This window comes from Neofelis nebulosa, chromosome 7 (genome assembly GCF_028018385.1).
Source record: "Neofelis nebulosa isolate mNeoNeb1 chromosome 7, mNeoNeb1.pri, whole genome shotgun sequence".
Classification (NCBI taxonomy): Eukaryota; Metazoa; Chordata; class Mammalia; order Carnivora; family Felidae; genus Neofelis; species Neofelis nebulosa.
In genome coordinates, this window is record NC_080788.1 from 103,739,452 (window position 1) to 103,766,518 (window position 27,067).

A 27,067-nucleotide genomic window follows, 5' to 3' on the forward strand; every position below is an offset into this window, starting at 1 on the left:
TCAGGCTTTTTTAAAACCCTTTAGAATGGGATAGATGTTTTCAAATGCTTCATAGATCTCAGAACGTTCTTTGGCACCTATAAAGGAATCCAAGTTTATATAATATTTAATATAAAAATACCAAAATTGTTTTAAGAATCAAATTTCATCTGTCACCTCCAATTACCTTTAATATGAAGATATCTCTTTAGGTTTACCTGAGAAGTGACATTTTGGTAAATACAAAAGAATTTGGTGAGGACAGCCACATTCCCATGAACACATACCCTAGAGCAGAGCTTTCTAGTACTTTGCTGTGTGGGTGTATCAGTTCATCTTTAGTCTCACAGAGTATGAAATATGGAATGTTATCTCTCAGCATGCCATGAACATGACCAGAGAACATGACTTTTGTCAGCACCTGTGGGCACTTAGCTGCCAGCACAAGGGACTTCCTTGGATCCCCTCATGTCTAGTTGACACCTTGATTCCCTAATATTGCCTAACAGAGTGAGACAAACTGCAGCAAAAATTTTACATTTCATTGTATAAGGAGAGATTATTAGAGGAGGAAAACTGTGCCACTGTCACTCCTTAGAGTCTGCAGTTTCAAGGATGTTTAATTGTAACTGTCCTAGGGATTAAAATGGATAAAAACATGAATTAGACAAGGTCCCTACCCTTGAGAGACAGCAGTCAGGCCCTGCTCATCTATCTCTCACCACCACTCACTGCCACCAACTGCTTCCACCTTCAAAGCTATTCAGGCACATTGTATTAAGGGTTCTAGACTGGTAGTACTTATGTTCATATGGAGCTCTCAGCTAATTGGGAAACTATTACCTGCTGTCATTGGCAGGAAGCAAGTTAATTCTCTTATTAGCATGAAGAGAACTGGAAAATAGCTTACGCTGATAAAGACTCTTCCTGGAGAACGTAAAATGATTCAGCCACCGTAGAAAAGAGTTTGGCAGTTCCTCAAAAATGTTAAGAATGACCAGATGACCCAGCAATTCTACTCCTGGGTATTTGTCCCCAAACTGAAAATAGATACTCCAACAATATGCATGCACACATGGATTCCTTGCAGCATTATTCCCAATAGCCAAAAAGTGGAAACAACCCAAGTGTCCATCAATAGAAGAATGGATAAACATGTTGTAATATACACATACAATGGAATATTTTTTTAATGTTTATTTTTGAGAGAGAGACAGAGACAGAGACAGAGCATGAGTGGGAGAAGACCGAGAGAAAAGGAGACACAGAATCTGAAGCAGGCTCCAGGCTCTGACCTGTCAGCACAGAGCCCGATGCGGGGCTCGAACCCACAGACTGTGAGATCATGACCTGAGCCGAAGTGGGACACTCAACCAATGGAGCCACCCAGGCGCCCCCAACAATGGATTATTTAGCCACAAAAAGGAGTGAGGTTGTGATATATTCTGCAGTGTGGATGAACCTCAAAAACATTATGCCAGGGGTGCCTCGGTGGCTCAGTTGGTTAAGTGTCTGACTCTTGGTTTCGGCTCATGCCATGGTCTCATTTTGTGAGATTGAGCACGGTGTCAGGCTTTGCACTGAAAGCTTGGAGCCTGCTTGGGAATCTCTCTCTTTCCCTCTTCCTTCTCTCTCTAGCCTTTGTCCCCCGCCTCTCTCAGGGGGAGGGGGAGTAGGGAGGAACAAACATTATGCTAAGTGAAAGAAGCCAGGCACAAAGGGTAACATACTGTATGATTCCATTTATACGAAATATCCAGAGTAGGTAATTCCACAGAGGTTGCCAAGGGCTAAAGGGAGGGAGGAATGGAGAGCAAACTGCTTAAGGATATGGGATTTTATTTTGGAGTAATGGAAATGTTTTGGCACTCGATAGAGGCGGGGTTGCACAAATTGTGACTATACTAAATGTCACTGAATTATTCACTTTAAAGTGGTTAAGTTTATATTATGTGAATTTCACCTCAAAATTTTAAAAAATGTTAAAGAATCAAAGATGAAGTCCTTATAAGCTTAAAAAAAATTTTTTTTTGAGAGACAAGGACAAAAAGTTACTTATTCCAAGGAGTTGACTGCATGTGAGTCTCCACCCTCAAAGACGTGGGGTGGGGAGAAGGAAGGGGAGGAGGGGAAACTACTGACATGGGTAACAAAAACTCTGTACCTTTGGGGCAGGAAAAATCCCTTAAGCCTCAGATTTTTGTTACAGCACTAAGATTTTCATTTCTAAAGTGGCTGTTTTGTAGAAAACAAACAGTGAGTTGGGGAAACATTTATTAAAAAAAAAAAATTCTGCCTCTGATTTGATGGACTTTTTCCCCCTTTTAGGTACATTTGAATGTGAAAGCTTTCTTAACAGGAGACAGTAAAGTATAGTAGATACAGCAAACACCCACTCACCCACCCATTCAGCCTCCATCCCCACCCACCAAAATCAAGGTTCTTTTTATATTTGAGAAATGGAGGATCTACGTCGGACATTCAAGATAACTATGCACTTCAGTTTTTCATAATGCTTAAAAATCATACCTATGGGAATGCAAGCTGGTGCAACCACTCTGGAAAACAGTATGGAGGTTCCTCAAAAAACTAAAAATAGAACTACCCTAGGGCCCAGCAATTGCACTACTAGGTATTTATCCAAGGGATACAGGTATGCTGTGTTGAAAGGACACATGCACCCCAATATTTATAGCAGCCCTATCAACAATAGCCAAAGTATGGAAAGAGCCCAGATGTTTGTTGATGGATGAATGGATAAAGAAAGTGTGGTATATATATACAATAGAGTATTACTCGGCAATCAAAAAGAATGAAATCTGCCATTTGCAACTACGTGGATGGAACTGGAGGGTATTATGCTAAGTGAAATTAGTCAGAGAAAGACAAAAATCATATGACTTCACTCATATGAGTACTTTAAGATACAGAACAGATGAACATAAGGAAGGGAAACAAAAACAATATTAAAACAAGAGAGGGACAAAAGATAAGAGACTCTTAAATATGGAGAACAAACAGGGTTGCTGGAGGGGTTGTGGGAGGGGGGATGGGCTAAATGGATAAGGGGCACTAAGGAATCTACTCCTGAAATCATTGTTGCACTATATGCTAACTAATTGGGATGTAAATTAAAAAAAAAAAAATCATACCTAAGAGGATTTTCAAGCCCCAACAAGTTTAGCATTCTGGCATCCCCTGAAGAGCAAAACACACCGGTTGCCCAGGAGGGAACAGACATTGACAGTGATCATTATTTTATATGATAGAATAACATCAGTAGACACAAAAGAGTTTTGTGGAAATTAGCTAATACAATTTCTTTCATTTCCTATGTGGAAAATGAGGCCCAAGAAGCTGAAGTTCCCCTGAATCATGAATAACAGCTATGGGTGAAGACCTCACGTATCCAGTGTCCCATCTAAAAGTCACCAAATAAACTTTGCCAGCAGTTGTAACTGGGTATTTCAATGAGGGGATTTGGTCAATCGAGTCAAATATTTCCTCGCTGAAATATTGGTATCACAACTTTATGGGAACCCAAATTGGTCCTCTAGTCCTATTAATCTATTATCAGACATCCCAATTTAAAACACCAGGCTCCAATTAGGTGCCTGGCCTCTCAGTCTTTTCCTGCAGGAGAAAATGACCACCACTTTTGGGGATAAACACCGTTCCTGACCAGGGTGATGGAGGAGGAAATTCTGTGGCTGTCATAATGAAGAAAGGACTGGCATTGAAATCAAACTATATGAGCCCAAATACCAGCTTTACCATTAACTAGATTTGAAATCACAGGCAAATTGTTTAACCTCGGAGTTTCCATTTCCTTATCTGTAAAATAAGGACAATGGCCTTCTCAGAGGGCAGCTGAAAGCATGACATGAGTGAATGTTGTAAGAAGTCCTCTGCAAACCATATCATTTTATAAAATCTAAGCTATTTTTACGGTCCTAGGAGAATGTGCTTCAGGGTTAGGAACATTGGGATGGCTGGCTTGTCCAAGTACACATAGTTTATCATCTGGTTCTGTAAGAGCCAGTGGCACATAATTTGTCTGTCTCCTTTCCCCAGGGCCGATTCCGGCCATGGGTGAGGCGGTGGGGGGAGGGTATTATATTTGCTTTCCTGTCCAGTATGTGTAGCTGGTAGTCACCCGAACTTTATGAAATATCTACCATCTGTAATAAGGTCTAAAAGTTCATTCCTACCCCTTGGCCAGCCCAAATATCAATTTCCAATACTACTTAGATTTTCCAATTCTATTCCTACATCAGGGAAAGTCTTACAATTTGTTAAAAATAGCATTCAACCCTTCAAAGTACACATTTTACAGTACATACTAACTTGCTATTGTTGGGGGATTCCCGGTAACCACTGACAGGGATCTTGTTATCTCTCTGGCCTACTCACTGATAAGTCTTGCCATTTCTATGTTGCCCTCTGACCTCCTCATTTCCAAGAATTGCTTGATTGAGAGTGACCCTACGTAACAAAAACCCAGCTTCTTAAGAAGTCCATTATGCTAGAGGGAAAGAGATACATGTGAGGCATTTTAGACCATAGACCAAAGCCTCTTTAGACTTCATATTCCTATCATCAGGGCAAGGCATCACAGCAAAATTCCAATCTTTCAATGCTAGGGGAAAAAATGAGACTGGGCTTTCACCAAGGGAATAACAGCTAACATTTATACCACATTTACCATACACCAGGCACTGCTTTTCTGCCTCCTCGCATTTAGCAGGTATTTTCTATGGCCACCGGCCTTTACATATGTGGAAATCAAGGTGGAGAACTTAAACTCACCCAAGGTCATACAGCCAATAAATGGTAAAGCCTGGGTTTGAATTAGACCATTGGTTTCCAGAGCCCAGCCTCTTAGCCACCACACCTACTGCCTCTCACCACTAAATGTATTTCTCTTTCCTTCATCTGACAAGAAGGAAAAGGGAGAAGGTACCCCCCAAAACCACAGGTGTTTGCACAGACATCCAAAGAGCTGAGGGACAAAGCGAGTACCTGAAGGTGGTGGGCACTTCAGTTAATACATCTCATCCTCCCCACTCCCCTTCACAAAAGTGATGATCTACATCTTGCAGGAACGGAGAAATTTAGCTTTGTTTGTTCTACATGCTGAATGCGTAACAAATTTTAAGGGAAGTGTATTGCATGGTCTTCAGTATAACGTGTGGACAATTGTTTATTTGTGTGATTTGAAACTTGTAGCAAATGTGTACATGCAAGTTTTGTTTGTTTTAATTGGGGTAAGTAGGAAAGCTGGTTTTAATTTTTTTTTTAATTTTTTTTAACGTTTATTTATTTTTGAGACAGAGAGAGACAGAGCATGAACGGGGGAGAGGCAGACAGAGAGAGGGAGACACAGAATTGGAAGCAGTCTCCAGGCTCTGAGCCATCAGCCCAGAGCCCGACGCGGGGCTCAAACCCACGGACCGCGAGATCGTGACCTGAGCTGAAGTTGGATGCTTAACCGACTGAGCCACCCAGGCGCCCCAAGCTGGTTTTAATGAAAGATATTTAAAGAGGTTTGTTTTTGTGTACTCCTAATAAAGATTTAGACTATTATAGTACTTGTCAATTGGCACTGTTAATAAGACTGATTAATAATTATTTAAGCATGTACATGAAAGTATCTTCCAAAGGTCTTGAAAAGTTTGTCCCCTCTATATGTAGGGCACATATAGGGCATATATAGCACGGCATATGTTTGCTCCAGTGTTTATACTATTCAATTTACTGGGCAGACTTTCCCCCTTTCCTTCAGGACATACAGAAGTAAACTTTAAGTCAGTCACTAGGAGGTCTTCATTATTCTAGACTTTAAATTGGCAGCATCTGAGAAATTATAGCTTTGCTGTATTCAAAACGTTCTTGAATTCCAAATAGGCTTTCCTCACTTTGAAGACACATTAGTTGTTACAGTAAAACAAACTATAAAACTTTACTGAGAGTTCTAAAAGAAGACTTAAGAACAGAAATTCCATGTTTTGGGATGCTGAGTGAGGACTTCATCATTTTTCCCCAAATTAATTCAGGTAATGCAAAAATCTCAAATTTTTTTAGATGGGACAAGATTTTGTAAAATTCTAAAGCTTATTTGGAAGACTAAATATTCAAGAGGAGCTAAGAAGCAAACTGAGAGGGGAAATTGACCCTAGCAGAAATAAAGACCACTAAAATTAAGGCACATTTATACCACAATAGTAATATATACAATAGGATTATCACAGAATTCTGGAGCAAAGGCAAGAGTAGAGAACAGACCCATATATAAAGGTCAAATGGAATGATCACTAATTAAGAATAAGTAGAGTAATATGCAGTGGTAAGATGGCTGGCTGACTATGTGAGGGTGGGTCCTAATCACTTTGGCCCCTGCTATATAAATTTGGCATTCATCTTGGTACAGAAAAGTAAAATATGTAAAAAGTAAGACAAAATTAGACAAGAGTAGCAGACTTCAGTAGAATGGTATGGAAAGAATCTCAACCATTTACCTCAAGAGTTTAAAAAACCCTTGTTTATGTAAAAATAAGTCAACTGGAAAAAGCCATAAGCATAAAACAAAGAGTAATTACTTTTAATATTATGGCAAACTCATACAAATCCTTAGGGAAAAAATAATAAAACACTAGACAAAAAAGGTTAAGTCATGTACACAATGTCTACAAAAGACAAAATGCTATTTCTTGATTATCTTAGAAAAGTCATCAATTTGTTTCTGATTGCCAATGTAGTTAAAGCAATGAGATCATTTTGACTTATAAAGTAAAAGTTTTTTTATGCCATTTTTGTTTTGAATATTACTGAGGGTTGATACTTAAATCATTGCTGTTAAGAACATAGAATATGGGAGAACTATATTGTGTATCCCTTTAAAAAACAATTTGATAATTTGTATTCAGAACCTTAAGAGTAGTCATATCCTTAAACAAAAGTTCCATTTCTGAGCATCCACACTAACAATATAATTCTCCACACATAAAAATAGCCAAAGTCTGTGCCATTATAAGCAGCAAACAAAGAAAGAACATTTAAATGCTTGGCAATGGAAAATAAGTTTGATATGATAAAGTGTGAGAACAGAAGTAGGAAACAGGCTGTTGGCCAAATCTAGTCCTGTTTTTGTATAGCGTGTGAGCTAAAAATGGTTTTAAATTCAATGGCCTAAATGATTGGGGGGGAAAAAATCAAATGAAGAAAAATATTACATGACACATGTAAATTATATGAATTATATTAAATTCACATTTCAGAGCCCTTTCCTTTAGGTAATGCCTATAGCTACTTTCATACTATAATGGCAGAGTTCAGTTGTTGCAACAGAGACCCTATGGGCCACAAAGCTTAAAATATTTAGTATTTGGCCCTTTACAGAAAAAGGTTTGATGACCCCTCTGTTAGAACATTTGTAGCTGAGGAACACCTGGGTGGCTCAGTTGGTTAAGCCACTGACTTCAGCTCAGGCCATGATCTTGCGGTTCACGAGTTCAATCCCTGCATTGGGCTCTGTGCTGACAGCTCAGAGCCTGGAATCTGCTTCAGATTCTGTGTCTCCCTCTCTCTTTGCCCCTCCCCTGTTCACACCCTGTCATTCTCTCTCTCTCAAAACTAAACATTAAAAAAAAAAAAAAAGAATACTGTGCAACTCTTAAAAGTATTCTAAGAGGATGTTAAGGATGTTAAGATAAATATACATATAAAAAGAAAATAAAAACATGAAAAAAAGTTATATCATTTTGGATATTGAGACCAATGGGTGATGTTATAATCATTTCTACTTTTCATTTTTTTCCTCCAGGTGTTCTACAATAGCAAGGCTTTATAATGGTGAACAAAGCTATTTAAGAGGAAAAGCAAAGCATACACACAGCTACTGAATTTTAGGAAAGTCAGAAAATAATCTTAGAACTCACCTGTCAACACAACTTTTCCAGATACAAAGATAAGCAACACAATTCGTGGTTTTACCATTCTATAAATAAGGCCAGGAAAAAGTTCAGGTTCATAACTGTTAAGATATAAAAGGGAAAAGTTAAAAATAGTACTATTCAACCACTTTCCCATAATATTCAAGACCCAGAATATTGAAGCTATTTTACCAAGAACTTTTGGCCTTTTTTTTTTTTTTTTATGTTTGTATTTATTTTTGAGACAGAGACAGAGTATGAGCAAGGGAGGGGCAGAGATAGAGGGAGACACAGAATCTGAAGCAGGCTCCAGGCTCTGAGCTGTCAGCACAGAGCCCGATGCGGGGCTCGAACTCACGGCCTGTGAGATCATGACCTGAGCTGAGGTTGGACGCCCAACAGACTGAGCCACCCAGGCGCCCCATTGGCCATCTTAATAGAAGTACTCTGGAGTGCCGTAGGCAATTTCTTACGGTAGAGCCAAGAACAAAACTCATCTTTGGTCCTAAGATTTTTTCAAAGTGCAGATCATCCTAAGCTATTAGAAATTAAGATAACTTAGGGCATCAAATTTAATGTATTAAAATCTTCTTGGTTAAATGTTTTCCATCTTTCCAAAAAAAACCTATCAATAAAAATACATAAATGTGTTTTCTAAGTTTTCCAAGTTTCTCAATAATGAGCACATTTTATACACATTTATAAACTGCTAAAGCTAACAATTTTAGCAGATAGAACCTAAAAAATTCTCTAGACCACTATCATTTGTCTCTGGAAAGGTGCTGTAAAGAAAACTAAACTGTCCTAAGTGTTAAAAATTTAGGATTTGTGGGGCACCTGGCTGGCTGGGTTGGAAGGGCATGGGACTCTTGATCTCAGGGTCGTGAGTACAAACCCCACGTTGGGTGCAGAGATTACTTTAAAAAAAAAAAAAAAAGAAAAACTTTAAAAACTTTAGGATTTGTTCCTATAAATGGTAACTCAGTTGTATTTACTACCAAATGTAGAAGGATGATAGGGCTAAGAACTGCTTCTCCAGGCTCCGGCAGAGAGAAGTAGAGACTCCTAGAAAAGTCTTGCAGAGACTTCAAAAAAGAAGTCAAAAGTTAAGAGGAGGCTGAGGAAATAAAAGCAACAACTAATGAAGAACAGATATAAGAAAAAGAAGAAATTTGACAAATGAAACACAATACACATAAATCTTTGCATTTAAAGGGTAAATCCAGACCACAGAGAAAAACTCCATTCCATTCTGCAATGAGTAAGTCTCCTACAACAGCAGATGTGAAATCTCTTATTGGTACTAGAAAGATGCACTGCAGTGGTGAGACCATTTGCTGAAGTGTATGGAGGCTGCTATGGGTGGACTTGTCTTCCTAGGACATCACTCTCCGTGCAGAGAGCCTGTTAAGACTTTATTCACTTACCACTTCTCAACCCTGGGGAGACAACGATACTGGCGGGAACCCTGGAAAACTTGTATGGGAGCTATGAAGTTCTAGCCAAGAAAGTGAAAGCTAGGGGCACAGAAGAAATGTTTCCATTTCCCCTTCCAACAGAATCTTAGCATTCTAGAAAGGAAACAAGAAAACCAAAGTCTTCAGTATATAAATGACGGCAAACTGCAATTGGCTTTCAGAACCATAGTTTTAAGATACCAGCATAAGGAACTTCCAGTAAGATATCTACTTCATTTTATTTATTCTCTGCCTCATTTCAAAGGAAGGTTAAGGCCAGGGGAAAAGAAAAGAGACTTGGTTAGAGACAGAATTTTATGAGGATAAAGAATAACTAACACTTGCCAATCTCTTAGCCAACCCAACTTCAACTCATCATTCAAGTGTTGGCTTCAGTGTTACCTCCCATAAGAACTTTGACCTCCACATTCCCCCCACCCTGTGAAATATCCTGCTTAATGGTACCATAGCACTCCAAGGGGTGTTCACCCTCATAGTTACCATATTAACTTTAGCTTCTCTGTCTTCCCTTTAAGACAGTGACCTCCATGAGGGCAAGGGACCATGGCTGTAATGACTGTCATGATCACCATAGCATATGCTACACGGTAGCCTCCTAGATATTAGTCACTTAGTATTTGTTATCACGATATCTTTGATTTAGAAAGTAAAGGAAGGGAGAACAATGTTCAGAGAAAACTGGAAACAACTATGGCATAGAAATGTTGACAGAGGAGGTGCCCAGTAACTAGGGGATACTTACGGTATCAGATGCTGATACACAAATTTGTAGATCCAGGAGAATGAAAAGAACTTGAGGTTTTAACATGGGCAAACTTCACCTAATAATTACGACTGGTATATGCCATGGTTCCCTGACAGGGTTGCAGATAATTAAAGAGAGGTCTCATTTTAAAGATACAAACCTGTTGAAAAAGAAGTGTTTTCATGCCTCAATGCCCTCAGTCCACACATTGGAGCTATAATCCATATCCTAAGGGTGGAGCCCAAGTGGCAAACTTTTGGAGGAGACAAGGATAAGACTAGAAATAGATAGTAGTGGGAATATAATGCAGGCTTTCTGGCTACGTTAAAAAAAAAAAAAAATGGATGAGATCCTAAAACTGCTTTGGAAGGAAGACAGAACAAGTAATGGACCCACTCCAAGTGGCTGAAATCAGTGCATAGGAGGAGTTCTCATCTTTCCCTACTGGCAATTTTATCTTTCAGAAAGCACAAGTAGTGACAAGGGGTACTCCTACCCTAGACTTAAATCTGACCTACAGGGGCGCCTGGGTGGCTCAGTTGGTTAAGCGTCCGACTTCAGCTCAGGTCATGATCTCACAGTCCGTGAGTTCGAGCCCCGCGTCGGGCTCTGTGCTGACCGCTCAGAGCCTGGAGCCTGTTTCAGATTCTGTGTCTCCCTCTCTCTCTGCTCCTCCTCTGTTCATGCTCTGTCTCTGTCTCAAAAATAAATAAACGTTAAAAAAAAATTAAAAAATAAATAAATAAATAAATCTGACCTACAAAGACGACAATGTTGGTGAAAAAGAAATAAAGTGAAATTTGGGAGAAATTGTACACATCATTTTAGAGGCCTAAATGGCCAGAAAGCAGAGTGGTAAGTCTAATACAGTCATAGAATCCAGGCAGAGATCTTTCATCAGAAAAAGTTGGTTGAGAGACAAACCAGAGGCCCATGGTTGAGAATCTGGAAGAAAAGATGCCTCATGTGTTAAGAGATTCTTAAAAACAAAGCTTTGCTATTAATCTACAACCCTTCCCAAGATTGAAGAATGAGAAAGGCACCTAAAAAGGCAGTGTTTCCTGCATGGGGTGCTTCACAGTTGAACTCAATGGTAACATCATAGGTATCCAATAAGCATATGTTGAAAAAAATTAATGCAGAGGAAAAAGGAAAATACAGTCAAGGGGAAATCAACATAGCCTGAAGAATATCCTAAAAGCTAAATCTCAGAATGAACTGAGATTTTTGAAAAACTAGGAAAAAACAAAGCAATTTTTAACAGCTGTTCAGACCATGTCTGAAAAAGAAAGCTAACAAATGTCAGAGACAGCACAGCTATAGGATCCCTATTCACTCTGTAAATGCGAATGATCACTCGAAGGGAAGCATCTGTGATTCTAAGCAGCTCACAGGGCCTTGGCCAGGTATATATGCCCCAGGGCAGGGGGCTTTTTGGTGTTGACCAGTCAGCCTCCATCACTGCCGAGGGCCTGAACAGGCTGGGAGAAGCACCAATGCAAGTGAGGAAAGCAGACCTGGTACATTTGCTGTTGAGCTGGGAAGTTACATTTGAAGAAGCAGGCTAGAGATACTCCCAGGACTCCACTAACGAACAAATTGTAGGGTGGGAGCCATAGCTACACACATGTAAAACCCCCTCAAATTCAACAGGACAAAAACTAGGTAGGACTGCCTTCATAGAATGTGCTAGGCCATTCTTTTTCCATCTTCTCTCTGACCCTTTCTCCCCTGCCAGTCATCAGCCCCTTCCATCCTGCCTACCCATCTCATACTGCTTCTTTCCCAGCCATTGCCACCACCCCTGCCAAGCCGGGTGTGCCTGTTTCAGAAATCTGCACACTAGGGAGTCTCAAGCCTCTGGCAAGCAGTACTGACATCACCTGTGAGCCTGTTGGAACTGCAGATTCAGGCAAAAATCAATGATGATGCAGCCTAGGCAGGAAAGTGTTTTTTGTGTTTTTTTTAATGTTTTTATTTATTTTTGAGAGAGAGAGAGAGACAGAGCATGAACAGGGGAGGGTCAGAGAGAGAGACGGAGACACAGAATCCGAAACAGGCTCCGGGCTCCAAGCTGTCAGCACAGAGCCCGATGCGGGGCTCAAACCCACGGACCGCGAGATCATGACCTGGGCTGAAGTCAGACGCTCAACCGACTGAGCCACCCAGGCGCCCCAGGAAAGTGCTTTAATAAGCTGTCCAGGTGATTACTATGCAATTTAATTTTGAGACCCACTATTTCAGAAGATTGAACACATACAGTAACCAGTAAAGACTTAAGCACAGCATCTTAATCCTTTTACCTACAGTCTTAAAAAAAAAAAAAAAAACAACAACAAAAAAAGCACAACACTTTCTCTGAAAGATACACTATGTAAGCAGCCTGCCTGTAATACAACTTCAATACCTCGGGAAACTCAGAAAGTTTTATAACCGTCATACCTACTGAACTGCTGATGGGTTAACACCAAACCTTCCAGCCTGATGGGAAATCTCACATCACAGCTTCCAACCATGTTCTGTATTTTAAAATCGAGGAATCTGGCCGGGAACCCAAGCTTCTGCACCACACGAGCATACTTCCTCGCAGCAAGTCGAGACTGCTCTTCACTGGGGAGGGGCAAATGTATTTAAAGAGGTCTTAATCACCATGTCCCCTCTACTGCTTGGGCTGTGTTCACACACTTCCCTGATTGTATCTTTAGCATCTGTACCATGTTGGTCTTTCAATGTATACTACACACCTATAGATGCTGAGGACAAGGACCAACCTCCCCTACTTTTGTCCCTAGCACCCGGTAAAAACCAAATTCAGAAACACATTTCCATCTTCATTTGTCATCTTACACATATAGGGTATTTCTCTCTTTTTAATTATTTTTTAAATCTTTATTTATTTTTGAGGGAGAGAGAGAGAGAGAGAGAGAGAGAGAGAGCGAGCATGAGCAGGGGAGGAGCACAGACAGAGGGAGACACAGAATATGAAGCAGGCTCCAGGCTCTGAGCGGTGAACACAGAGCCCAATGCAGGGCTTGAACCCAGGGACTTTGAGATCATGACCTGAACTGAAGTGGGACACTTAACCAATTGAGCCACCCAGGTGCCCCTATTTTTCTCTTCTAATTGTTTTAAATGCTAGAAGATAAAATTAACTATTTCACTGGTTTCAGAGTGTGTCCTCAGACCTGTAGCAGAATCAGCACCTTGTTAGAAATGCAAAGCCTCAGGTCCCAGCCTCAAGCACTCTGGGGTTGGGGCCCAGCAGTCTATGTTTTAACAAGCCCTCCAGATTCTAATGCTCAGTCAAGTTTGAGAACCATCCATCTGGTCTAAAAGTTTGTGTCCTGTAGATGGGAACAACAGCAACAAAAATTCAGATACATGCATACAAAAAGAAAAAAAAAAAAATCAACATGAAGTAAGAGGTATGCCAATTGGGTAGCAAAGACAAGATATCAGGACCAGGTTCTTTATGAGACAAATTATATATAATTTGTTTGTTTTTGGTTTTTTTTTTTTAGCACAAAAATACCTCAAAACCTAACAAATTTTGCTCAGGCTTTCTCACAGAATTATCACTCAACTCACACCCCATATGAGAAAGGAAGAAATTTATTCCACTTTGTGGCCATATTCGTCTAAGTGTTTGTCCTGCTCCAGCCTGAAATCCAGGTCAGAGAGTGTCAAGTCTTGAGAAGTGAGGCTTTATTTTTCATTACGTGCTTTTCATTGGTCATTGGCAAAACAAAACAAGGAGTCTCAGCAGGGGTTGCCAAACAGAATGGAAACCTGGTGGGTGAACCATGTGAACTCCACCCTCATCTTTATGTTGAAAATCAGAAGCACCTGGAAGAGCCAGACTGAACATTTGGACCAAAGGAAGCACTCCATTCTCTTTCCTATCTAGAGCCTTCACAACACTGCCCCTCTTAAGTGTATTAATTACATCACATATTTCACTCCACATTTCTTCTCCTCACCCACTTCTACCTCCTGAGATGTCCCTGCCAAGGCCGTGTCTCCAAGTTAGCAAGGAAATAAATACAGTCTCAATTTTGAAAACATACATTTGCCTAACTGGCTGTATTGCTGATGTTTCCCATAGTGCTGATGTTTATAAGGTCAAAATTTAAGAGTTTGGGGAGCCCTGTAGTTTTGTTGGAAATCAGCTGTCAATAGGACATAGAAATTCCCAAACAACTTATGGTTAAAGTCTACATACATGTTCTTGTACAAACATTAGAAAATAGAGTAAGAACCAGTCGTGGTGACACTGATTAAATTGTCAGTGATAACCACTGATTAAATTTTTTTGTCTTTTTTTTTTTTTAAGGCAGCCAGGGGCCAACCTGGCTTCTTTTTTTTCAACTTTTTTTTTTTTTTTTTTTTTTTTTTTTTTTTTTTTTGGGACAGAGAGAGACAGAGCATGAACAGGGGAGGGGCAGAGAGAGAGGGAGACACAGAATCGGAAACAGGCTCCAGGCTCCGAGCCATCAGCCCAGAGCCTGACGCGGGGCTCGAACTCACGGACCGCGAGATCGTGACCTGGCTGAAGTCGGACGCTTAACCGACTGCGCCACCCAGGCGCCCCACCACTGATTAAATTTGACGTTTGTGTACTTTCCCTGTGCAAATACAGGTAACCTTCACTAGCAAACTCCAATAATTACGACTAAAGAGAAGAGGTTTGGATAAATTTTTGGAGATAATTCTGACAGCTCTTAGACTAACCAAAATTTCACAAATCTCTGTTCAAGACTCAAGAACCAAATAGATTTGGGGAAGAAGTATCTCATTATCTGAACTATCTGAATTTTCACCATTAGATTTTGGCAACCAAATAAATTCAGATAGGGAAAGATACTCATGAAAGTGTGTGTAATATAAGCATACTTTAAAGTGAAAGTTGGATAATAAACTTACAATTTAGTTTCCTGTTCCCCTACAGCGTAACACAATGTGACATCCTTCCAACTCAAAATGTGTATGTTTTAATAGCTAAATACAATTTAATGATCTAATCAAAGATTATCAGGTATTTGTCTCCCCCCCCCCCCCCATTTTAAACAATGCTGAAATGAACATCCTTGCAGATACCTTGCAGAGTTGTCCAATAAGGACCTAAAAAGGGGAGATTTATGGGGGTGCCTGGCTGGCTCAGTTGGTTAAGTGTCCAACTTTGGCTCAGGTCATGAATTCACAATTCATGGGCTCGAGCCCTGTGTTGGGCTCTGTGCTGACAGCTCAGAGCCTGGAGATTGCTTTGGATTCTGAGTCTCTCTCCTGCTGTTTCTCCCCCACTCACACTCTCTCTCCCAAAAATAAATAAAGATTAAAAAAAATTTTTTTTTAATGGGAGACTTCTAGGTCCAAGAATACATGGATCAACAGAAGAGACAGCCCAGAAATTTACCCAGATACATATAAAGAACAGGTTAAAACAGGTAGGGGAAAATACGGATTAAGAATAGATTTGTCACATAGATACAAAAATCCTCAACAAAATATTAGCATACCATATATAACAGTGCATTAATCAGATCATGCATGATGATCAAATGGGATTAATTCTGGGGATGTAAGAAGCATTCAATATTCACAAATCAATCAATGTGACACATGACATCAACAAAATGAAGGATAAAAATCATATGATCATCTCAACAGATGCTGAAAAAAACCAGTGACGAAATTCAACATCCATTTTTGATAAAAAACACTCTCAACGAAGTGGGATTAGGGGACCATACCTCAACCTAATAAAGGCCATATATGAAAAACCCACAGCTAACATCACACTCAGTGGTGAAAAACTTAGAGCTTTCCCACGAAGATCAGGAACAAGCCAAGGATGTCCATTCTTACCACTTTTATTCAACATAATACTGAAAGTCCTAAACAAAGCAATCAGACAAGAAATAAGAGGTATTCATACTAGTAAAGAAGCCAAACTGTCATCATGTGCAGATGACATGATACTATATATAATATCCACCAAACAACTACTAGAAGTAATCAATGAATTCAGTAAAGTAGCAGGATACAAAATTAACACCAAGAAATTGGTAGTGTATCTGTACACTATAAAAAAAAAGTAGAAGGAGAAATTAAGAAAACAACTCCACTTAAAACTGCACCAAAAAGAATAAAATACCTAGGAATAAACTTAACCAAAGAGGTGAAAGACCTGTACTCTGAAAACTATAAACACTGATGAAAGAAACTGAAGATGACACAAACCAATGGATAAAAATTCCATGCTCATTGATTGAAAGAATATTGTTAAAATGTCCCTGTTACCCAAAGCAATTTATAGATTCAATGCAATCCCTATCAGAATACCAACATTTTCCACAAAACTAGAATACTATTGAAGTTTTTATGGAACCACAAAAGACCCCAAATAGCCAAAGCAATCTTGAGAAAAAAAAAAAAAAAAAACAAAGCTAGAGGCATCACAATTTCAGATTTGAAGATAAACTACAAATATGTAGTAATCAAAACACAAAAACAGCACAAAAAACAGACATTTAGATCAATGGACAAAGAGCCTAGAAATAAACCCACAAATATATGGCCAATTAATCTATGACAAGGAGTCATAGATTATAGGAGTCAAGAGTATACAACAGGGAAAATAAAGTTTCTTCAATAAATAATGCTGGGAAAACTGGATAGCTACATGAAAGGAAAAAAAAGAAAAGAAAAAGAAACTGGACCACTTTTTAACACCCTACACAAAAATAAACTCAAATTGATTAAAGATCTCAATTCAAGACCTGAAACCATAAAAAATATAGAAGAGAACACAGGCAGTAATTTCTCTGACATCAGCCATAGCAGCATTTTTCTAGATCAGTCTCCTAAAGGGAAACAAAAGCAAAAAGAAACCATTGGGACTACAAAGTAAAAACTTTTGCACAGGGGCGCCTGGGTAGCTCAGTCGGTTGGGCATCCGACTTTGGCTCGGGTCATGATCTCATGGTTCGTGAGTTTGAGCCCCACATCAGGCTCTGTGCCGATAGTTCAGAGCCCGGAGCCTGCTTCGTATTCTGTGTCTCCCTCTCTCTCTGCCCCTCCCCTGCTCATGGTCTGTCTCTCTCTGTCTCTCAATAATAAATAAATGTTTAAAAAAATTTTTAAAAACTTTTGCACAATAAGGAAACCATCAACAAACCAAAAGGCAGTCTACTGAATAAAAGAAGATATTTGCAAATGATATATCTGATAAGGGGTTAATATCCAAAATATATAAAGAACTTCTACAACTCAACACCAAAAAAATATATAAAAAATCTGTTTAAAAAAATGGGCAGAGGACCTGAACAGACATTTTCCCAAAGACGACACACAGATGACCAATTGACACACGAAAAGATACTCAACATCACCCATCATCAGGGAAATAACACAGCAAAGCCACAATGAAACATCACCTTACACCTGTTGGAATGGCTAAAATTAAAAGGACAAGAAATAACAAGTGTTGGTGAGGATGTGGAGGAAAAAGAACCCTTGTGCGCTGTTGGTGAGAATGTAAACTGGTGCAGCCATTGTGGAAAACAGAATAGAGGGTCCTCAAAAAATTAAAAATAGAAATTCCATACGATCCAATAATTCCACTATTGGGTATTTACCCAAAGAAAACAAAAACACTAATTTGAAAAGATAAATGTACCCCCATGTTTACTGCAGTATTATTTACAATAGTCAAGATATGGAAGCAACTGAAGTGTCCATTGATAGAGAGATAAGGAAGATGTGGTATACAAATCAACAGATTATGCAACCATAACAAAGGATGAGATCATGCCATTTGAGAGATCATGGATGGTCCTAGAGGGTATTATGCTAAGTGAAATAAATACCATATGACAAAGACAAATACCATGTGATTTCATTTATGTGTGGAATCTTAAAAAAATTAATAAAAAGCAGAGGCAGACCTAGAAGCACAGAGCACAAACCAATGGTTGCCCGAGGGGAGGGGGTTTGAGGGATGGGAAAAATGAGTGAAGGGAAGTGGGAGACACAGCCTCTCAGTTATGGAATGAATAAGTCAGAGGAATTAAAGGCACAGTATAAGGAATATAATCAATGGCCTTGTAACAGCGTTGTATGGGAACAGATGGTAACATGGTATGGTGAACATAGCATTAGGTATAAACTTGCTGAATCACCTGAAACTAATGTAACATTGTGTCAACTGTACTAGTTTATATATTATATATATTATATATAATATAAACATATATAAATATATATTTAATAACAATTATAATAAAATTTAATATAAATAACATAAAAAACACAAATATAAAAAATATTAACACCCAGTGTTGTTTGAAGAAAATGAATACTTGATGCATCTCTAGAGGGAGGAGAAATTCATACAACCTTTCAGGTGGACAATTTACTACTCATCTTCTAACACTTAGAGGGAAAAGCAGCTCCTACCACAGTTTCATGATGAAAGGATCTACATCAGTACAGGGCTGCCTCTGCAGGAGATCCAAGAAAAAAACAAGCCTTTTAAGAGTTGCCTCCTGAGCTAATGCTCAAGCTAATGGTCAAGAAGTGCCTAATTTACCTCCTTCAAAAAGTTCTTTCCATTTATATGCAATGAGGAAAATATACAATAACTACTTCCCCAGGCTTATAACAGGCTTTGTCACCACGATAGTTTTTTTTTTAATTTTTTTTAAACATTTATTTATTATTGAGAGACAGAGAGACCCAGAGTGTGAGCAGGGGAGGGGTAGAGAAAGACACAGAATCCAAAGCAGGCTCCAGGCTGAGCTGTCAGCACAGAGCCTGACGCAGGGCTCGAACTCACAAACTGTGAGGTCATGACCTGAGCTGAAGTTGGTTGCCCAACCAACTGACCCACTCAGGCACCCCACTATAGTTTTTAAATGCACCTTAAGAACAAGTTCTAGCAGCCTAGCTAAGTCCCTTCAGTTTTAACAGGGGAACTGCAAAATGACACCTAAGTCAGTATTACGTGGCATTTCATGAACTTAACTCTTTAGCAAAGTGTTTTGTTCCTACTATGTGTTTTAGAACATGAATACTATCCTTCCTTGTTTTACATACGGAATTATTTGTCTGATAACAGTGAAGGTGGTTCCGCATACCTTTTGGCTCCCGTGCAGACCATTTTCCCAGAGCTAAATATGAGGGCTGTGGTCCTGGGCTCTCGGATCCTCATTATGACAGCAGCAAACCTCTATACACAAAAGTCAAAAGAACAATTAGCCTCTGCCAGGATATAACACTATTCCAATTGAAAAGCTGAGCCGGACATGAAATCGGTCTTGAATAAACTGATTTTGGATGGGAAAGGGAAAAAATGTCTGGGTCTATTCTCTCCGCGCTAATGCTAACAAAAACAATCATGATTCTAAAATGTACTTAGAAAAAACAGGTAAGAATAATAACAATAGAGCTAAAATTTGAATGCCTGTTATATTTCAAGCCCAATGCTAAGAGGTTTAAAAGTTTTGTTACCTTTATCCTCATGCTAGATCTCAACTGAGTCCATGATTATCACCATTTAGTGCACAGGGAAACTAAGTGGTTATTCAGCTTCCAGCATTACACAGGGAATGGTAAGGTTGAGATTTAAAACCATCACTAATTGGATGCTGTGTTTTTTTACCTTGAAATACTTCCTTCTTCTTTCAAAGAATATTTGGGGAGGGGGAGAAGTATGAGGTATGTTACAGGCTTGCCAAGACTCTATAATATACTAGTAGCCACTAGTATATAAATATAAATATATATATATATATATATATATATATATATATATATATATATATATATATTTGTCAAGTTCTTGCCTACCATAGTAGTTCTCGAAGTGCGGTTCCCCCACATGAGCAGCATGGGCAAGCCCTTCAGGTGGTACTGATGCAAGGGAGGGCTGCCACACTGACATGTCACCAAAGACCTGCTCCTCCTTCTGGTCCTACACACACACTCCCTTCTCCTGCTCTCATCTTCCCCCATTAAGCCGGGAAGGAAACCGGGGTGGGTAGTATGCAAGACTGCAGGTTCCCTGGGTCAGAGCTCCTCCACAGAACCAAGGTGGGACTAGAAATTTCAGATTTGAAGTGTTGACAGAGAGTGAAAGAACCCTGAGTCAGCACCGCACAGAGCCGATTGAATCTTGTGAATGTTTTCCAACATTTAAGGTGATGCCCTCACCTTAAGGTGAGCTATCTTAAGATAGCTCAAGTGCCAAGCCAGAATTTCTCTGGCTATCAAGTCCAAGTTTGGATAGATCCTATACACAAAAATAAAATGAGGGAGCACTGAGCATGATGGGCAATAAAATATGCTTAAATATGCTGACTTAATAGTGTGGTCAATCATGGATGCAGCCGTACGAATCCTAGCTTATCATTGTGTTTCTGTGCTCATCATAGCCCCCTACATGAAAGGGGAAAAGGAAATATCTGGGTAGTATTGAAGTACATTTAAACTCAGATGTCAGCAAGAACACTACCAAAACAGTAAAAACAACTTAATCCATACATAGCTGATGCTCACAAGGTCCGCTGGGTTCCTCTGTAGGAACTCTGTACGGCCTTCTTCATCTAACGCCATAAATCCTCCACCACCCAGGATGGTGAACTTCTCCCCAGTAGGCACCAGATCTTACTCTGTACTCATAAGTACAGAGACCAGCAAATTACTAAATGTTGACTGAATGAACAAACCTACTTCTTAGGTTGATAGGCCATTAAAAATTGGATGCCTCGCCTTGGCAGGACACAACAAAGAGTAGACTTTATTAAACTTTGAGGGAAAAGAAATCCCTGACTCTTACTGGAGTAAGTAGAAGCTTGAACTTCACACTTTAAACAATTCAGCTTTCTCAAACAAGAGAAATTGTAATAGGAAAAGTACGTGTCAGGTAGGTGGAACAACATTTAGAAAAAACTATTTCCAGAAATATGATGGCATTTTAAGAAAGTTAGCATCCTTGTAGGCTCAAAGTGGTCATACTGAAAAATCTGTTTGAATGACAAGGGAAAAATCTTAACTTTTAGGAACCGCTCAACCACTGCTTTACTTAGCACAGGGAATGAGGTTATTTTTTATAACTTCAAAACAGACAATGAGGCAATTAATCCCTTGAGTTGTCAACAGTTCTGCACTAACAATTTTTTTCCTGTTTTAAAAACAATAACAAAACGGGGCTCCTGGGTGGCTCAGTAGGTTACGTGTCCGACTTCGGTTCAGGTCATGATCTCACAGTTCATGGGTTCGAGTCCCGTGTCGGGCTCTGTGAAGACAGCTCAGAGCCTGGAGCCTGCTTTGGATTCAGTGTCTCCCTCTCTCTCTGCCCCTCCCCCGTTCATGCTGTCTCTCAAAAATAAATAAATGTAATTGAAAAAAAAATTTTTAATAAAAAAACAATACCAAAGGAATGAGTCAATAACCTGATCATATGAAGTAAATCTAGTATATGTACTGCCAAAGCAAGCACTGAAGTAAATCTAAACAGAAGCTAATTGTTGAATGAAATACTGAGAAATCTTACCTTTGGGTTATACTCTGCATTTTTTGCATGCAAAGCTATTTTCTTCAGATCCAATTTACAGGCCAGGTTTACAGTGGAAACTATATTCCTGAAGAAAGAAGTCAACTTAGAAAATTACATCAGAGGGGCACTCGGGTGGCTCAGTCAGCTAAGCGTCCGACTTCGGCTCAGGTCATGATCTCGCGGTCCCTGAGTTCGAGCCCCGCGTCAGGCTCTGTGCTGACAGCTCAGAGCCTGGAGCCTGTTTCAGATTCTGTGTCTCCCTCTCTCTCTGACCCTCCCCCATTCATGCTCTGTCTCTCTCTGTCTCAAAAGTAAATAAACGTTAAAAAAAAATGGAAAAAAAAAAGAAAATTACATCAGACACAAGAAGTAAAAAAATTAAAATGTATTAACTTCCTCATCTCATAAGTATCTATTAGCAACTTCCTAGAATTATTCTCAATGTGAAATACATCGTATCATGAAGAACTCTAGTAAAATGTAAAAATTCCAAAGTGAAGTACTAAAATAGTTTTTTCTGTAATGTCGTGACTAGCTGAATAGAAGCAAGCTTTAAATCTTTTTCAAAACCATGTCTCAAAATAGCAAGCATAATCCTAAATCAATTTGCAAGTTGAATCCAATTTTACATCTTTATATTCTTTGTGTTTATCCTACCCCAACCACAATTCTCAGCAATTACAGTGCTCTAGTATAAACAATATAATCCTTAAGAACGTATATACTAACTCTTAACCCTCTCTTAGGAGATCAAGAATTGGTACTTCATTTAACAGATAACCAAACTGTCTAAAGACACAATCCATTAAAAACTGATAAAAGAATAATTAATAAGGCACTTGGGTGGCTCAGTCGGTTGAGTGCCCGACTTTGGCTCAGGTCATGATCTCACGGTTTGTGAGTTCGAACCCCGCATGGGGCTCTGTGCTGACAGCTCAGCCTCCTTCGGATTCTGTGTCTCCCTTTCTCTCTGCCCCTCCCCTGCTCACACTCTGTCTCTCCCTCTCTCAAAAATAAATTAAAAAAATATTTTAAAAAAGAATAATTAAATCTAAAATTCTCTTCCCCACACTATTATTCTGAAATTAGTTGTACTCACATTCAAGAACATAAACGGTATAACCAGGAGCTCACCCATTAAACACACACACACACATACACACACACAAACAACTTACTGTAGTTGAGGCACAATTCCAGAACATTCTGAAACAGGGGTCACTGGTGTCATGGGAGTTATGGACATCAGAGGCGTGGAGTTTGGTTTCTCAGGAGAGGGCTGGTCTGAGTCAGCATCACCAGGGTATGCTTGTGAATGGGACTTTGACAAAGTGCTGTCACTGATTAACCCCAGACCAATGTCCTGTTCTCTGGGTAATGACAACCTACTTTGCTGACTTTGAGTTTTACCATTTTCTTCGATGTCCTGCTTGCTTCTAATAACACTCTGGTCTTTACTTTCTTGGGTAAGTTCATCTGGTAGGAAGCTAAGATCCACAGATGAGAAATGGCCAGATGCTCCTTTGACTTCTTGAAGATGTGCATTAAACACAGTCTCTGAATTGGATGTATTAGGTATGTACCCATCATCAGGTACAACTGGGCTGAGCAGCGGTGACCTAGGTGCAGCAAGATCATCCTAGGCCATTTCCAAAACAAAATGCAAGAAACAGAATAGCACGTCACACCAAAAGGATACCACTACAGCTAGCAGGCAGCATGTTCAAGATGCAAAGCAATCCAAGATAGCTTCTAGTCATTCCAAGCCTCCTTCCATAAGGTATCACTAAGTTATATTACAGGGTTATAGCACACTTAACAGAAACAGGAAAGTAGATCTTAAAATGCAGAGACAGCATTTTTCATAAAATGTTTTTCCTACATTAGATCCGTAGGAAGTTACCACTGTAATTTTATAATAAAGGAAACAGCAATCATACTCTAAATTGTGTGTACTCTGAGTCCTCTTTCTGTGCCTCCATAATGGTGTGCATGAATGTCCTAGCAGAAGCTCTCAAGAGCATGAACAATGTTGAAAAGAGGAGAGGCAAACACCAGGTCCTTATTAGGCCATGTTCCAAAGTCCTCAACCAGTTCCTAACTATGATGATGAAGTATGGTTACATCGGCGAATTTGAAATCATTGATGATCCCAGAGCTGGGAAAATTGTTGTGAACCTCACAGACAGGTTAAACAATCGTGGAGTGATCAGCCCCAGATTTGACAACTCACAGATCTAGAAAAATGGCAGAATGACCTCCTCCCATCCCACCAGCTTGTAGAAAAGAGCTTGGTTTCACTGTACTGACAACCTCAGCTGGCATCATGGACCATGAAGAAGACAGACGAAAACACACAGGAGGGAAAGTCCTGGGATTCTTTTTCTAGAGATGTAATATATACGTGCAAATAAAATGCCTCAATGGACAAAATAATTTTTAAAACTTGTATGTACTTTGAATAGATTTACTGTATGCCGTAAGTTGATTATAAACTTTAGTTAATTTAGGTATTTTTTAGAGTTTTAAATTCCTATTTCAAAGAGAAAAGTGAATAAAGTTTAAGATGGAGTAGTGAGTGCTAATCAATACTCCACTGAAGACCTAAGGTTATTCCTTCTAGTCAAAGGAGAGATGAGTAAATGTTCTAGTTTCATGAATTTACAATAGGAAAACAGTTATTGAAATTTAAATGACAAGAATAGTTTAAATCAATGTATTGTATTTCCAGCCCAGGGAAGGCTGTTCAACCTCTATTAATATCAACTGAGGGAATGAGGTGTGCAACTGAAGGAAACAGCTAATGTAAAATTCATGGGCTTTTTTATGGAAAAGAATCGATTACCTTGATAGATACATTGCCACCTGCTTCGCCCAAGTTGCAGACCTACATTCTAGACTTTGAGCACTGCTTGCAGGATAACCTCATCCGTTAGAAGATCAGACTTATAATAAATGAACACTCATGAACGTCTCATGTTGGATCTTCTTGGTGACAAAGCTACCTCGAGCTAACAAACTGGTTAGATCCTACTGAATTGTTCTGTTACTCTAAGTCCAGCAGATGGCAGGGGTGGCTAATTGTTCAAAGAAAACACTTGTTTAGAAGAATGCAGTCATTCTCTTGAAATAAGATTTTGCACTATGTTTCATGTTGAATTATGTAATTCTCCCCATTTACCCTCACCCACAGGTGGACTTTAAGAAAAGTGAGGTGGGGACAATGGCCTGGATTCCTCCCCATTGTTTTATTGGCCTCTCCTTTACTAGCTGGAAAGGATCTATCTCGTCAGCCAGTTTACACCAAAGCACTACTGTCTGCAACACTCTGGGGTCTCCCTCCCCTCCTTCTTCCCTCAAGGCATTTTAGCTGGGAGGAAGCTCTCACCCAGGCAACCCAGCTTCCTGAGGCAATGCCAACAGGATATCCAAGGAGGATGTTTTATGGCAATGGAAGCTTGACAGCCTCCTTTCAAGTTTACCCTAGGAACACACTTTAGAGGATGTACTTACAGCATATTCACGGCATCTCTGGCCTTGCATCAGAAGAAATGTTTTGTTACACTGTCTTTGCAGAACCATCAACTCCTCTTTCTAGCATGGGCTTTCATTTGCTATGTGAAACGCTGAGGCTTCACTACTTCTACCTCAGTGCTAATTGTCTTCTTTTTAAAAATCCCCCTGCCCCCGAAAGTTGCCCTTTTGCCTTTCCTTTTGAAGATTCCTTGCTCTCTTTTCTTCAATAAAAAAAAAATTAGGGGCGCCTGGGTGGCTCAGTCGGTTAAGCAACCAACTTCGGCTCAGGTCATGATCTCACGGCTCTTGAGTTCAAGCCCCGTGTCGGGCTCTGTGCTGACAGCTCAGAGCCTGGAGCCTGCTTCTGATTCTGTGTCTCCCTCTCTCTCTCTGCCCCTCCCCCACTCAGGCTCTGTCTCAGAAATAAACATTTTTTTTTAAATTTAAAAACCTAGATGCCTTCCATAAAAACAAAAACAAAAACTTAACTGCGAACTGAAAGAAGCCACAGGTGTTTCCAATTCAAGTTTGGCCACCCTTGTGTGTCCCCCACCCCCCACTCCGCTGACCGCCAACTCCACCCCTAGCCACCTCAAGGCTGTTTTTTGAGGCCTGTTCTTAGCATCCAAGGCTGCTACCCCCTTGAAAGTGTACTATCAACGCTTCCCGCGTACGTTTGTCCTAGCAAAGCAGAGACAGTTTGGAACCAGAGGTCGCTACTGGAGACACAGAAGCAAACTCTCCGCATCTGCGTCTTTATAACCGTGATGGGGCCATCGAACCATGGCTCCGGAGTCACACTATGCCAGGTTCCACTTCTGGTTGGCAAACGTGGCAAGTTATTCCCCCTCTGGAAGCTTCTATTTTTCAACATAAAGAGGAGGACAATCAAGCCCACCTCTTACGGTCGCTAGGAGTTCTTCATTAAGCCTTCATTAAGGCGAAACCCTCTGGGCTGGGGACTGGGCGCTCAGCAACCCGGCGGGGACGCGCTTTGTCCTCTGAGACAGTGGCGGCAGCTTCCGGGCTCACCTGGGCGGTGCACTGGTCCAGGTAGAGCTCCAGGTACGTCTGCTCCTCCTCCATGGGTGGAGGCCCCACCGTTAGGAGAGCTGAGAGGCGGGAAGGAGGAAGCGCCCAGGCGAGTTGAGCTGCAGCTGAGCCCGACTGAGCGCGCGTGGCGCACAGGCCATTTATCAGCCCCGCGGGCGCAAATGGCGAGGCGGGGCCGAGCTGGGGGTCGGGGCGTGAAGGGGCTGGGCAGGGGCCCCTCAGGTCCCTCCCCTGGGCCTCCGCCTCCACCCGGTCCAAGCCGCTGCAGACCGTGGGAGCCATCTGAAGAGCCAGGGAGGGCACCCGAACTCAGCCGCCTGCCCACGGGTCACTAGAAGAAAGGGAGAGAGGGGAGCGTGCGAGGAGACCGCAGGGAAGGGGCCCTCGCCTGGGTGCAATCACCGCACTCCGCCTACAGCTGAGAAGCCGCTTGGCCCGCAAATCTGGAGATTTCCTCCAGTACCTGCCAAGGGCTGCCTTGGCCTCCAAAGGGCAGAGGTCTCCGTGTTAGCAGCAAAGGACGTGAAGCTTTGAACATAAGGGAAGGGAAGGAAAAATAAGACAAAAACAGAGAAGGAGGACCCATAAGGGGCTCTTAAATACAGAGAACACATTAGGGTTCCAGAACACATGAGGGTTGCTGGAAGGGAGGTGGGGGCAGGGGCGGTGGGCTGAATGGGAGATGGGCATTATTAAGGAGGGCATTTTTAGGGATGAGCACTGACTGGGTGACATATGTAAGATGAACCCCGGGGTTCTACTCCTGAAACCCAGACTGCACTGTATGTTAACTGACTTGGATTTAAAT

At 40.5% G+C, this 27,067-nt stretch overlaps 1 protein-coding gene and 1 pseudogene across 1 annotated transcript; one reads left to right on the forward strand and one right to left on the reverse strand.

Moving 5' to 3' along the window:
• Positions 1-26,541, reverse strand: TBPL2 (TATA-box binding protein like 2). Its single transcript, XM_058740820.1, has 7 exons — positions 26,239-26,541; positions 22,869-23,329; positions 21,688-21,775; positions 19,271-19,362; positions 12,576-12,743; positions 7,917-8,011; positions 1-77 (listed from the first exon to the last, which is right to left on the reverse strand). Exons 1-7 carry the CDS (start codon positions 26,539-26,541, stop codon positions 1-3), a joined length of 1,284 nt encoding a protein of 427 aa, XP_058596803.1.
• On the forward strand, positions 23,656-24,117 carry LOC131518247 (small ribosomal subunit protein uS8-like; annotated as a pseudogene).
• Positions 26,542-27,067: the final 526 nt, after the last annotated feature.